Source organism: Oryzias melastigma, linkage group LG16 (assembly GCF_002922805.2).
Source record: "Oryzias melastigma strain HK-1 linkage group LG16, ASM292280v2, whole genome shotgun sequence".
Classification (NCBI taxonomy): domain Eukaryota; kingdom Metazoa; phylum Chordata; class Actinopteri; order Beloniformes; family Adrianichthyidae; genus Oryzias; species Oryzias melastigma.
In genome coordinates, this window is record NC_050527.1 from 30832223 (window position 1) to 30846665 (window position 14443).

The window sequence follows — 14443 nt, forward strand, 5'->3', positions numbered from 1 at the left end:
GCTTTAGTTTACTTCTGATTATCATATGTGACTTTTCTTGTATTTTTTATTTTTAATCATATTCATACTCAAAGCCGATGATTCAAAGTTGATGGAGGCCTGCAGTGTATGAGCAGAAGATGACCAAATGAACAGCACACATGATTGGCAAAATAAACTCATGTATATGTATGCACCTGAAGGCTAGAACTGAAATACAATCATGAGCACTTTCTCCCTGAGTCCAGTTTTCACCAGTTTCTCTTATCTCTGAAAATTGGATGCCTGTATGAGCCAACAAATGTAAAAATATTCCTGTATATCTGATATTGCCAAAGTCTAATAATGTGCATCCCTATTTTAATCTGGACGGCAGTGAAAGTCTTGTTGCTAAAAAGACTTGAAACAGGGGAATCTAACTTTATAAAAAAAAAATAGTTCACAAATATCTTAAAATACCACAAAAGCTAAATAAATTTTCCTCTGTCTGATTTAGCCAGTTCGACTTTTTCAACTGTTACAAACGACTTTAGACGTTTTTCATAAGTAACTTGTCATTGGGGTGACAGTGGCTTTGGTGGTTGAGTGGGTCGACCAATACTCAAAGATTTGGCGGTTTGATCCCCGCTCCCTCCAGCCGACCAACCGTCATTGTGTCCTTGGGGAAGACACTTCACGGCAAACTGTTAGCCACACCTCTGTAACACACCATCCCCAAGTATGAATGAGAAGTGAATGAATAATGCACATTGTAAGCACTTTGAGCGTCTGGAAAAGCACAGATAAATCATAGCCATTATTATTATTTCTTCCTTGATTAATCAGTCATGCAACTATGTTTTGCTTCTACTTGCGTAAGATTTTAAAGTGGCATTACTCAGAGGTTTAATGGAGAATGGGTTTTATTTTACCCCTAAAAGTGCAAAAAGAAGCACAATGAAATTAAAAAGTACCAGTAAAATAGAGGTTAACATAACTTAAAGTTGCTTCCTCCTAGTTTATCGACCAGTTATGGGTGGTACTGGTGTGAAGCAAAGATGGCTCCATCACCAATCACCCTTTTCCACTGGCTTACAGCCTCTGAAAAACAGCCTAACATCACTGGTGCCACAAAAATGGAGAACAACATTGGAGTTATCCAGCCGAACAGTTTCGAGCCAGAAGCCAATTCAGACGAGAAAATGAAGACATAGATCTAATTAGATGCAGAGTGGAGGAAGCTTATGGTCCGCCTAGCGTTTTTTCTACATCACAAATATAATCTTTTTCAAACACTATTTTTTTTATCTGATTCTGATCAACAACAATATATATAAATAAATAAATGCTCAGAAATGCAATTTAGAGCTTAATTTACATGTCCTCCATCCATAAAAAAATGGCTCAGGAACATGTTAAAAACACAGCGTTTTAATCAGTCTGTGTTTAACACGACCTAACCTTGTTTGTATGTTTGTTTTGTTTTCGACAACGGAGTATTAGGGCCACCAAAAAAACAAAAAAAACAAAAACAACTTAATATCACTATTATTTTTCATGTAGAATTATGATTTTAAATTTTGTAAATTTAAAGTTGTGCTTTAAAAAAATGTTTTTGCAAACTGGTACTAACACGCCGTTGTAGTTTTCCTCTGAAAATGCTGATGGGAATCAGTTATTTCCCTTATTTAAAAAAAATCCTGTCTAACACTTTGAATCATTTCTGTGACATACTATAATATAGCATTTGCTTCAGTCTGAGTCAGTCTTTGCTGAAGGATAGCCGCCAGTTGCAACCTATTCTAGTGATTAAATGAATTATGAAACAGAAAATAAAGAGAAAAACTCATTCATTATAAGAATATAATGAAACAGGAGGGAGCTAAAGCTTGTTTCCCAACAATAATTGAACCCCTAAAGACAAATGTTTTTTTTGGTTGTTGTCAAATTAAATATTGAAGTTTAATATCAACACACTGTCAAAACAAAAACATTAAACTTTTTAGACACACATTGTTTATTCATATTAAAAACAATTAAATGTTGATGTTCACAGACCGACTTAGGGAAAAAAAATAGAAATTCACTCATACAACAGAAAACGCTTGATATCTTTTTCTTGTATGATTGATCAAACAAATTAGTTAATAAGCCACACAATCGTCTACTGTCATGCAATTAAATATCATAAAATAAATGCCAAATGTGCATATATTTTACCCTGCAGTTAAATACCCTCACCATAAGGGGGTGCTGCAGCTCCCTCACTATTCCCACCTCCATCCCAATTACATAGTTTTCATGAAGCAAACTCTTTCAAGTCTCCAACAACACGTCTGAAACTCGGTTACGCTACAAGGAAATCCATGGCAATATAAGATTATTTGGACAAAATCTGGACTCACATTAGAAGCCAAAACGTTAAAATACCAGAATGCAGACGTGTGCTAATCTTGGGGTGACCCGCTTGACCTGCTGCCAGATGGACAAACTCTGCTTGAAAAATAATCCAAACAGCGTCAAACTGCAAATTATTTAATGATGTTGACTTAAGATATGGTGTAGTGGTAAGCACTGGTTCAAATCCTGCAATACGCGGAGTTTCCATGTTCTCCTCATTCATGCATGGGTTTCTTCCTGCTTCCTTCCACAATCCAAAAGCATGCTTCATAGGTTAATTGATGATTCTAGTGTCCCTAGACATCCTGCCCTGCAGCAGATTAATAACGTATCCAGGGTGTACCGCATTCACCCTACAATAGCTGGGATAGGCTCCAGCAACTCCATATGGATTCAGCAGGTTAAGAAAATGAATGTACTGCATGGTGTTTTAATTTGCAAATACAATATTTTATTGTTGCTTTTAAATTGAAACCCACTAAGTTTTTATTGTCATTGTGATTTTATCAGGATATAAATAAAAAAACAGTAAAATGAATGTCAGCATAAAATGGAATTTTACAGAACCAAAAACAGACAAGAGGCAGGAGGTTTTTAAACTATCATTTAACAAAGGTCTTTAAAAAAATCAGAGAATCAAACGTTAACCACAAACAGCTTCAACAGGGAAGCAAATAATGGGACGAGACTAGATCTGATACACACTGTAACTATGGACCTAAATATGCAGAGAGGACTAATTAATATAACCAGAAAGCATTGAGGCGCTTACTAAACAGAGTCTGGTGTCAACATGACTCCAGCAGAACAACAACAGGAAGCCAGTCTACCAAAAATGTGCAAATCATTTCCAAAAACAATGTAAAGAACAAAATCAAGAAAAATGAACCAAAATGAAAATGAAGTGATGATGAAGAGGTGTTAAAATAAAGCAGGTAATGATTGCACACTAGTGATTTATTTTCTTTCCAATTGAGTCTTTGTTCCCCTACAAACTATCAAACATGTTTTATTAAATACTTTTTATATTTGTAAAGTGATAAATGGGAGAAAAATAATGTCAGTCATTAATCAAGTCTGAAGGAAAATGTGCTGTTTATATATTATATTTACCAGTAGATGGAAAAAAATTGACAAATGCTTGTTTTTATTTTGTATGGAACCCTGGGCATGACAAAAACAAAAAAAATTCCCTCAATTTATTGGAATTGTAATTCGGTTGCCACAAATTTGTACTTTTTTTGCCAACAAGATACTAATTGTGCACACAAAATACTAACTTGTGCGGAAAAAAAAATGACAGTATAATGTCAATTTGTGGTCACCAAATAGCAATTTGTGTGCACAATATGCTCAATTGATTTGATTTGTTTACATTATAATTTAGTTTTTAAATTGTATTCAATTATTTTTATTCAATTTAATTGAATCATTTTTACATATTTGACAGCATGGATGCGTGTAAAACGTTCTGGTTAACTGTAGACATTCTCGTCTGTTTCTACAGGAGTAAAAATAAGGCAAACTATAAAGCTTTTGCTCTAATTAACTAAAATGTAAATAATTCAAATTGTGAATTCAGTTAAAAAAACAATTATCCTGTACAGTAGGGGTGTCAAACTCAATCGCACAAGGGGCCAAAATCCAAAACACACCTTAAGTCGTGGGCCGAACAGGATAAACATTTATGGAACACTCTAAAACAACATTTTAAAACTTTAAGACCGTAACTTTATAACCTAATTGAACTAGATATATAGCATTACCTGCAATAATGCGAGTGTGAATGCTGTAAGTTGAATTTGGCTGCTTAAGATGCTAGTGCTGATAGCTGAAGATGCTGAAAACAATAGCTAAAAACGCTAAAGCTGACAGCTGAAAACGCTGAAGCTGACAGCAAGCTAAATGCCGAATTAGCCTAAAAAATGAAAAGAAAAAAAAATCCTAGGTTAGCCAAAACAGCTAGCATAAATATTAGTCACAGTGTACATACTTGATAAATGTATGTACAACCCTATTAATTAGCCTTGCTCCAAAATAAACTGAGCTTAAAATAAGATTAAATTAGCCAAAACAGCTAGAATGTAGCTAAAATATTAGCCAAACTCCAGAATACCCTAACACAAATCTTAATAAATGCCAAAATAGTCCAAAAAGCTAGCAGAATGCCAATTTTTAAAACTTTAAATCCATAATTTCTTAACATAAATATTAATAATAAAAAGGCAGGAAAATTATTCTAGAATAAATCAACTTAAACTTTAAACAACTTTCAATATTTTACTCTCCATAAAATTATAGTTTGTCAAAATTAACAAAACAAGTTAGAAATTAATTATTATCTGGAAAAAGTTATCTGGAGGGCCGGATATAATTATTCAGAGGGCCGGATCCGGCCCCCGGGCCTTGACTTGGACACGTTCTGTATGAAACAAAGAAAATAGAAAAAGAAAAGAAAAGCTGGAGTGAGCAGAATAATTAAATAGACATGAAACATTTTTTTTCCCAGACTTCCAGCAGAGGATCAAACCACTATTAATTAAAAAAAAATAAAAGTGCTCATACTTGGCTGCAAAAAGTACTTTAAGATTTTTTACTTTTTTTAAAAAAACACAAGCCTTCACCTTTTTAGCCACTTGTCTGGCACAAATTTGATTAAAGATTAATTTCTCCTTAATGACCAAAGCTGCTACCAGCTACTTGACCTATCCAGAAACACTCTGATGTTCTTTCTCTTAAGTACATCATCATAAATTAAACCCTGGAATACAACGTTTCACTCAACACCTATGAAACAGCTTTTTTCCTCCAACCCGACCAATATTACAGATCAGGTCCTATACTTTCCAGGATTATTTCATAGATTTTTTACCACTTTGCTTTTTAACTGGATTCCAATTTCCTCTTAAAAAGTAAACACCCCTTCGTTGTATTAAACCTGCTGACTCATTCTAAGCTACATTTTCATTCATGTAACTCAGGTTTAAACACATGAAATTCCCTTTAAAAAAAAAAAAATCCTCAAGCAGATATCTGAGGAAAGGATCATTATTTTTTCCAGGTGGTGAAATCAGGCCCCCTTTTACCCGCTGTGGAAAATGTAAAAGGGTTGGCACAGGATCAGGCAGCATGTAATTAGTTTTTTTTTCTTTCTTTTTAATGACACTTTCAGGCTTTAGCCTTTGGCTTCACTGATAGTCCCTCCAGAGATAATGGGATCCATTGCTTTCTTCCTGAGAAATCTGGTTTCTGGCAGTGGAAATGGTCACTGGTGTCAGGAGGATGGACTCTTGAGTGCACAAGTTAATGACTTTTTAACAACAGTTGCCCCTAACATTAGATAATACCACCGTATAGTCCGGAACAACGATTCTAGCCACAATTTGTACATATCACACATCTTCTAATGGTATCCAAGTTAAATGAATGATAAAAAAAAGTACTTTAAAGTCCCTCTCTGATCATCTCTTGATCTATTTCCGAAGGATTCCCGTGGTCTTTTAATAACGATTATGCAGTTTTTAGCCAAAATCCCATAGTTTGTATTGTTTTCTAGAACATAGTTTCCTCAGAGTGGTAGGAAAATGTTATACATTTTTCTTTGATCTGTGGTCATCATCAATTTGTTTGTCACACTCACCTGCTAGCTTACAGCCACTCACAACCCTAAAATAATATTAGTGGTGCAACAAAATATATATCAAAGCTATTCAGTTATAAAATTTTTAGCCAGGAGTCAGTTCAGAGGAGGAAAACAAAGACATACATGGATCACATCTACACGTGAATGGACCAGATTGTAGCGGAGAAGGCATTTTTAGAGTACACAAAAAATATTAAAATACACAAAGATTTCAAAGAAAAAATATTCAGCATGCAAGTTTATGCTTAATTTTCAGTATATATGTCCTTCTTCATGAGAAAAATGTGATTAGAACATGTTTAAAACTAAGTGTGGAAAAAAATCGATTTGGCAATATATCGCGATATTTAATTTTGGCGATACTTGTATTGATTTAAACAGCTGACAAGATTATATTTACTTACAGATTTATGCGGGTAGTTCCATGTCTTTCTCTCAACCGCTAGTTGGCAGCACAGCACACCGAACCTCTTTGAGAAGCTCTACACTGCGACCAAAACAACGAGATCTCATGAGAACGTGATATCTTGTGAGACGTGTACTACTTAGTTTTTAATTGAAAAATATTTTGTATATTTTAAAAACATGAGAGATATATTATCATTCAGGTAGAGTTTGTTATCCTCTTTTAAAAAATTGCGAAAGTTTGTTCTAGTACAGTATTGGGATATATTGTGATACATATCGTGAGACGTGTATCGCAATGCATATCGTATCGTCAGACTCTTGTCAATACGCATTTCTATTAGAAACACAGAAAACAGAACTTTAATTGTAGTGGATCTTTATTAGCTGTGAAGAAGCGTCTTTAAGTATGTCCAGAAAGCCCTCCTGACAAATCCACAAAGAGCCATTAGAATCCAGACTCTGTGACCTGCTGTTAATGTTGGCAGGAGATGGAGACAGCCAGAATCTCATTGTACATTTATGTTCCCCTAGGCTGCATGGAGGAAAAGCTTCAACACTGACAGTCTTTCTGAGTCCATGTCAAATATGGATAGATAAAAATGTTCAACCCCACACCTGATAGAATTAAAAATTCTACATTTTTATCATTTCTGGCTTTGCAGGAGAACAAGAGAGCAATTTTTTGTACCTCACTGCTAATTAAGACTCATTTAAACCTTTAGAGGAGTTGATTATTGCATTAAAAATCTGGTTAATGTGGTAGTAGTCAGTTTAATGCGACATAATGAAGGTTTTGTCAGGCTTTGGATGACGGTGCATGCAAATAACCCTGCATTATCAACTGCTAAATTCTCTGTTTAAAGCAGCAATACTTTGTAATTTTTAATATTAACTGTGAGTCTGAAAGTGACAAATGGGGTAAGAGGCTTAGACCAATTATAGGAAATCATTGGGAAAGAATTGCCATTCTTCCCAAGATTTCATTTTTAAAGCTTGAACTCATTATTTGTGTCCGATTTTTTTGGTCTGTATCTCTGCAGGCCTCATTAAAAGCCCCGGATCCAGACGCAGTTGATCAGGGCAGACAATAAAGGAGCACGGAAAGAAATTGTCCTCGTTTAGGACAGCAGAGCACCAGGGCTTTAACCATGAACTGATGACATTTACCAGACGAAACCCATGTTTTTTATACATCACAAAAAAAGGACTAGGAAGAAACTAGTAAAGGTCAAGGTTCTTTTAAAAAGCTTATTCGAAACAACTCTGTTGACTAAACACTGAAAATATATAACAAAAGTTTAAAAAACATGAAAACTGTTGATTTTAAGAAACTTGTGAAAAAATAAGTATACCACAAAAGACACAAAAATACTGAAGTTTCATTGTGTTTCCCAGTGTATTTGCGTTTCTGTATTCGCGGTTACACAGATTTTTTTTCAGTCACGTGATTCCTCCAGTTCGTCACAAAAACTCCAACAACTCAAGATGCTTTTTCAAGAAATGTGTGCATTTGAAGGAGGTGCTGAGATCTATTTTAGAAATACACAGAGAATCGCAGCGGAACCTCCTGGAGCGCAGAAGGGGAGCGACCGTCGCTACCCCCTCTGCCTCTCCATAACCCTGCATTGAGAAACGGCATCAGCTGACTCAGAGGTGGCCGAAAAACAAACCCCTGATATGCTGAAGAAGATAATGGCGGAAGACAATTTTCATCCGTAGCAGGTGTGTATTATTTGATAAACGAGGAAGCCCGCGCTCCTGGCTGTAAGGCAAAGAGAGAGAGTGACACTCCTCATCTGTGCCATCAAGTACGCTGCTGTTCTGAATTTAAAAAAAAAAAGAAAAGCTCTTTACGTTAAGCAATACTCCAATGTTCTTTAATAAATGTTTTACAAAGCATGATCAGATGTGTTTTTGACATTTGGACGTTCTTGGGCCATGGGGGGTGAGGCAGTGATGCAGGATTTTCTGTGTTCGTGGATTTTGCCTATTCACTGATGTCTCCGTTCCCTTATCCCCGGCGAATAAGGGGTGATTACTGTTTAGTTCATGATTTTGATTCTTTTCTTTTTTTTTTTTTGCATCTCTCAGTTTAACCTTGGACTAAATTAGAGTACACTCATTAGACAATTTAAACAGTCTCAAATGCATTCTTCAAATTACTTTTCCTCCATTTAACATAAAACGTCAGGCTTTTTTAAAGTGAATTCATCACCCCATAACTAAGACGTTAGAAATAGTGCACCATGGCTGCATTTCAGTCTCTTAAATCCAATATAACCAGTAAGATTGGTACTTAACATTTATTACTCTTTTTTGTTTTTGTTTGTTTTAATTCTCTCCCCTTCTGTTGAACACATTATGTTACATAAATTACCCTCAAGCACTGGAGAAAATGTAGTCAAGAAATGTCCACGAACACCACAGTGATATTATGAGAGAGGAAACAGGATCCCACTCAGGCAGGTGTGTTCAAACGTTTTGCAAAAAGGTCAGATTTATTGAGATCAAAATGTATGAGGACCAACCAGTACGCCTGCATTCTTTGAGCCCTTAAATTAACATTAAATACAAATGAAATATTCAAGGTACATGCTTTTGAAATTTAATATTTTTTTTATATAAAACTGAAATACATCTAAATATGTTTTTCTTCAAATGACTGCATATTTTTTTTTTGAAGGACAGAAAAAATGAAATAAAATACAGAAAAAGTTTGTCTGTAAAAATTAACCTCTTTTAAACATTAAATCATGGTTTATATAAAATGTTACATATTTATGATTAAACTTTGAAATTTAATTAGAACAAAAAAAAAGAGAAGTAGTTATCTTATCCAGAATTAAGAATTATTAAGAATTAGGCCATGTGTTTTGATCGCAGAAACAAAAAATACTTTATATGTTCAACCAAGTGTTTGGCTTTTAAGACTTACTCCAGTGAAAATTGTGTTTTTGGTATTTTTAAGATGTTTTATCACATTTTTTGATGATAGAGGGCATGTATCAGGAAGATTAACATTAAAATAGCTTTTCTGAATATTATTTTATCCAAAGGAGGTAAGTCAGAAGCAGATGAAAAAGTACCAGTACCATTGGAAAAAGCTTGTAGGTGTGATGTAGAAGCTACTATGGCAAGCCACAAGTTCCCTTCTCCACTCCATTTTGATGTATTTACTTGTAAACGACAAGATTCAATCGTTTTCCAGATCCAAGTTGGCATCTGTTTCAAGGCTAAGTACAATTTGCGCATATGAAAATTGAAAATTGATCTTGCGTGAAGATACGTGGTAAAAGCAAGAAAAGTTGTAGTCTTTTACCTGAAAATTTTCACAGTTGTATCACTATGAACATCGTAAAAATCCCAGAAGAACAAATAAACCCCCAAAGAACACGTAAATCTGTTCTTATTCGATTCCCCCATTCCCCCCCGCGCGGACGAGTCAAATGGGGGGAGCGGGAGAACCCTATTCAGTAGACTGCTGGAGGGGTGAAAGATTGGCCGATTTATGTACCCGTCACACAATACGTAAGTCGTGCATGAACCTTGTGATTACACTGCTGTTTATATGCAATTCATCAGATTTGTGCATCAATTGCAAAACTTTAACATGCAACGTATACACAAAATGAAAGTTATACATCGGTGGTGCATGCGTGAAAAGTCCACATACGTGGTCATACTTGGATATGCGTGAAACGGTCGGGGAAAGCCACAAATTTGCTTAAGTATCCTGCAAAAAAATCTCGCAAAATTACAAGGTTTACTCAATAATTGTGTATAAACTACATAAAATACACTTAAACTGTGTAATTCTCAATCGACCACAAATTTTGGACAGCTGAAAACGTAATTCTCGTACAGATATACGGGCCGAAACCCTCGATGGACGTTGACAAATGACGTATGACGATAGACCAAAATTACATGGACAAGGCACGAACTATTATTATGCGTATCTAAACTGTATATCTGGATAGCTTTAATACCATACGCCATTTTTGTTACACTGGTTATGTTAGGTTGGGATTGTAAGGGGCTGTCAGCTAGTGGGAGAGAGAGTAAAAAGGATGATGGGGAGGTTTACTTACTGCGAACAGTTCTGTTCACAACTCAGAGGTGAATTTCTGATGAACTACTTCTGCTCTGCAGAAGCTATATCCTAGAAAGCATCACAGTTTTTTTTAAATGGCGTTATCATTATTAAAAGACTACTGGGAATGCTCTCACAGCAGATTAAAGGATGATTGGAGTGGGTCTTTCAGGTTTTGAAGGTCAAGTTGCCACAGGTTGAAGCCACATGGTTTATGACAGCTTGAAACTTAATTCACCCAATCACACCCAAGAAATTGTAGAAAGTGCTGGGGGCTGTTATTGGTTGTTTGACAGGGCCTTGTTGGCCAGTGGAAATTTGGGCGTAGGCCACATTTGGCCATCTGGCTGGACTTTGAACATCCCTGCACTAAGTCAGAACTTGAACCACTGACACTCCAACTGAAGGTCATTCTGACTCGAGGCCACATCTACCTATTCTCCTCTATGTCTGGTACCACGTAGGTGAGAGGTTGTTTTCATTTTTCTGATGGGCACTGTTGAATTTGTGTTTGACATGAATTTACATCAAACTGTTCTTTTGAAGTTATGTCAGGTATCTTTGATGGGATAAGAAGAATCTACAATAATTTGAAATTGTGTTTGTAATCTTTTCAACCAGTTGACACCTTACTGATAATCACGTAAAATGTTGGCAAGAAAAACAATTATTTCTCTGTTTCCTTCAAGTCTTGCAATTCTTGTAACATTTCAGACCCCAATCACACTTCAGATGGTTGCCTCTACCAAGTCTGGTTCTGCTGGAGGTTTCATCCTAAATCTTCTATTTAGAGGGAATTTTCCTCTTCATTATCAGTCTTTGTTTAATCAGTATGGAAATTACATTAAAAAACCTTCAGTGTAATCTGCAGTTCATTTACATACTCCATTATTATGCAATGAGGTCAATCTGGCCTTTTTGGAATGTAATAATCTGAAACGTTTGAAATGAACTAACATATTATTACAGCTCGGTTGAATGCGTTTGTCTTTTGTGAATTGCCTGGAAACAACCACAGTTATCAACAGGCGCTTTTTAAACAAACTGAGTTGAATAGAGCATTGGCCGCTGGTCACCTGCTCTGCACATCTGTAGTCGTGTCTGCCTTGAGACAGGGAGACTGTTGTCCAAGTCCACTGTTGGGTCACACCAATAAGACCTGATGCTCTTCTGCTTGATGCTGAGCTTCAAAGTCGGAATTAGAGTGGGATTAAACCACCAAATTGTTTCAGAGTGTGGGATGACTGCAAAGTAAACTGTGTTTTCAGTTTTGTGAAACCCAACTATGTGTTTACTTTTAACTTTAAATCAGCAGGTTGGGAGGGTTTAAGGATCAATTTTACACCATATTGAGAAGCACATCTTAGAAATGAAAGATGGAAATGTTGACTTTTGCAACACAGTTTTTAAATATGTGGGTTGAAGTGTTACCCAATTAATACTTCATTTCAATATGTAATCACTCGAGTTGGTCGTAAGGCCATCAGATCAATCGCTGCAAAATGTGACATAAGCTGATGACATAATCCATTCATTCATTTTCTTGTCCGCTTTTTCCATTTCGGGATCGCGGGGGTGCCGGAGCCTAACCCGGCTACTGATGGGCAAAGGCGGGGTCCAACCTGGACAGGTCGCCAGTCTGTCGCAATGACATAGTCCGCAATTGGACTTTTATGCGTGTAGTACAATTTTGCTCATATTGTGCCATTTCACCCGACCTTATTTTGAGGGATTAAAATACACAATGGCGGATCAAACTTGATCCAGAAATGTCCCATGATGTGTGATTATTGCTGTTGTTTACTGAAATCATGAAAGACGAATCATGCTACTTGACAAAAAATCTGCATTTGGTCTGATCAGACAACTGATGACAACTATGCAAAAATATATCAGGAAATAACTCAACAGGGGTGGGGTTATATAAATTTGCTTCTTCCCACTCCTTTTTTTTAAGCAATGATTCATAAATACAAGAGGGCTTAGGGCCCTATTTCCCTCTCACTAAGTTCCAAAAAAGTGTCACTTTTTCTTTAAAGTATAGTCATTTGGTATGTTAAGACCTTTTAAACTCCAAAAAAAATCTGATGTTCTAACTACCTTGTCTTGTCTTCACCATCAATTAACCACAAACGTATTTATATAGATGTAAATATCTTAGGAAAAATTTATGCATGAAAAAAATCTTATAGATCCTATATAACACCATCCATTCCTAAACTGCTGCATCCCTTTTGGAGTCATGGGACTGTCTATTCTAGCTACTGTCAAGCAAAGAAAGAGTACACCGTAGACAGGTTTCCAGCCTCTTACAGGGACACACAATCACACAGCCACTCCTGGGGACAATTTAGAGTAATTAATCAACCTTTAAAGCATGTTTTTGGACTGTTTGGAGCCAGAGAAACACTAAAATCCATGAAACTATTGTGTCTTCAAGCTTGAAAAGCATAAATGCCAGAAGTTTGTTGCAATTATTGTAGACAGTCGCATGTAAAAACAACTAACCTTATGAACTAGAGCGCACAATTGCATTAGGGACCCGATACGATTGTTGCGATGTATCTTCTACAACTATCACGGATCCAGTCAAACTTCCATAAACATTAAACCCGTTTCTTTTCTTACTTCAACATACTTTTGACCAATTATATGCTTTTTCCAGTCCAAATAGCATCTTTATTTGTTGTTTAACCATTTAGTTGAGTGCAGCATGTTGTAATCCTGCTGTTACTGATTCCTTGACTCTCTTCTTTCTTTGTGTTTCTTCTCTTTGGCTTCCAGACAGCTCAGACAGTCCTGGTGGTGGTGGTGGTGTTCTGCCTGTCCTGGCTCCCTCACCATGTTGTTCACCTCTGGGCTGAGTTCGGGACCTTCCCCCTCAACCAGGCCTCCTTTGTGCTACGAGTGGCCGCCCACTGCTTGGCGTACAGCAACTCATCGGTCAACCCCGTCATCTACGCATTCCTGTCCGAGAACTTCAGAAAGGCTTACAAGCAGGTGTTCAAATGCCAAACTGGTGCCAGCAACTCCCCACTTAATGACATCAAAGAGATCCGCAGTAAAGCAGACACGGCACCCTCAACTAATTGCACTAATGTTTGACTTTCTGCTGCTGGTGCCAGGAAAAGGAGTTTTTGCCACCTGTGGTATTGAATCTCGCTATGAGTCATGGTGAAGGAGTCCTCAGACAAGGGTGGTGGGAGTTGTTGAGCTTGGCAAGCATGGGAGACCATATTATTTCATAAAAGTTTGAGTAAAAGTACCTGGACAGGAAGCAGTTCAGCCACAGAAGCTGCAGGACACGAGTCCTTTCAGAACAAAAGCCTTTGGTTTCTGAAGCTCAGGTAAATGGATCGTCGTATATAGTTATTTTAAAGACAAATATTTACATATCACATCCTGGTGTATTTACAATGTAAGTTCAATAGTGCAAGTGTTAATCTAACTACTGTTGTATTATATTGGCTCACATTATCACCCAGAGCTGTCAAAGCGTTGTGGCTGGGAAAACACTGTCACCATGAGCTCCGATACAGCTGTGGGTGGACAAGCTAACTGCACGTCTCCACCACAAATGATGCCCAAAAGAAGTTCTGGACTATCTGTGTACAGCAAAATGTTAAGCCTTGTCTTGAATGTTAACATTTAAGATTCAGTTCACTTTTTAAGTGACACCATAGAAGGATCACACACTCAAATAAGGCATAAAACAAAACAAAAAAGAGATGTAAAGCAGAGAACATCTGGTGTTCAGAGAGGACAGACTCGACCCAATGTAGGCACGCTGTTCCATACAAATAGAAAACTCCGTTTTTTTTTTGTCTGTCACAATCTCAATGTCTTTGTTTTGCTTGTTTATAGGACCAATATAACTGACTGATGTTCTCCATCCTTTTTGGGACTCACAGACACATGTTCTCGGGTTCTGGGATTGGTTC

General features: G+C 36.6%; 1 protein-coding gene across 1 annotated transcript in view; it reads left to right on the forward strand.

Moving 5' to 3' along the window:
• The window catches only part of galr1a (galanin receptor 1a), a 28417-nt gene extending 13980 nt beyond the window's left edge, over positions 1 to 14437 (forward strand). Inside the window, exon 3 of the mRNA XM_024263525.2 lies at positions 13287 to 14437. Coding sequence (XP_024119293.1) covers positions 13287 to 13607 — 321 coding nt within the window. The 3' untranslated portion in view covers positions 13608 to 14437. The remainder of the gene's footprint in view (positions 1 to 13286) is intronic.
• Positions 14438 to 14443: the final 6 nt, after the last annotated feature.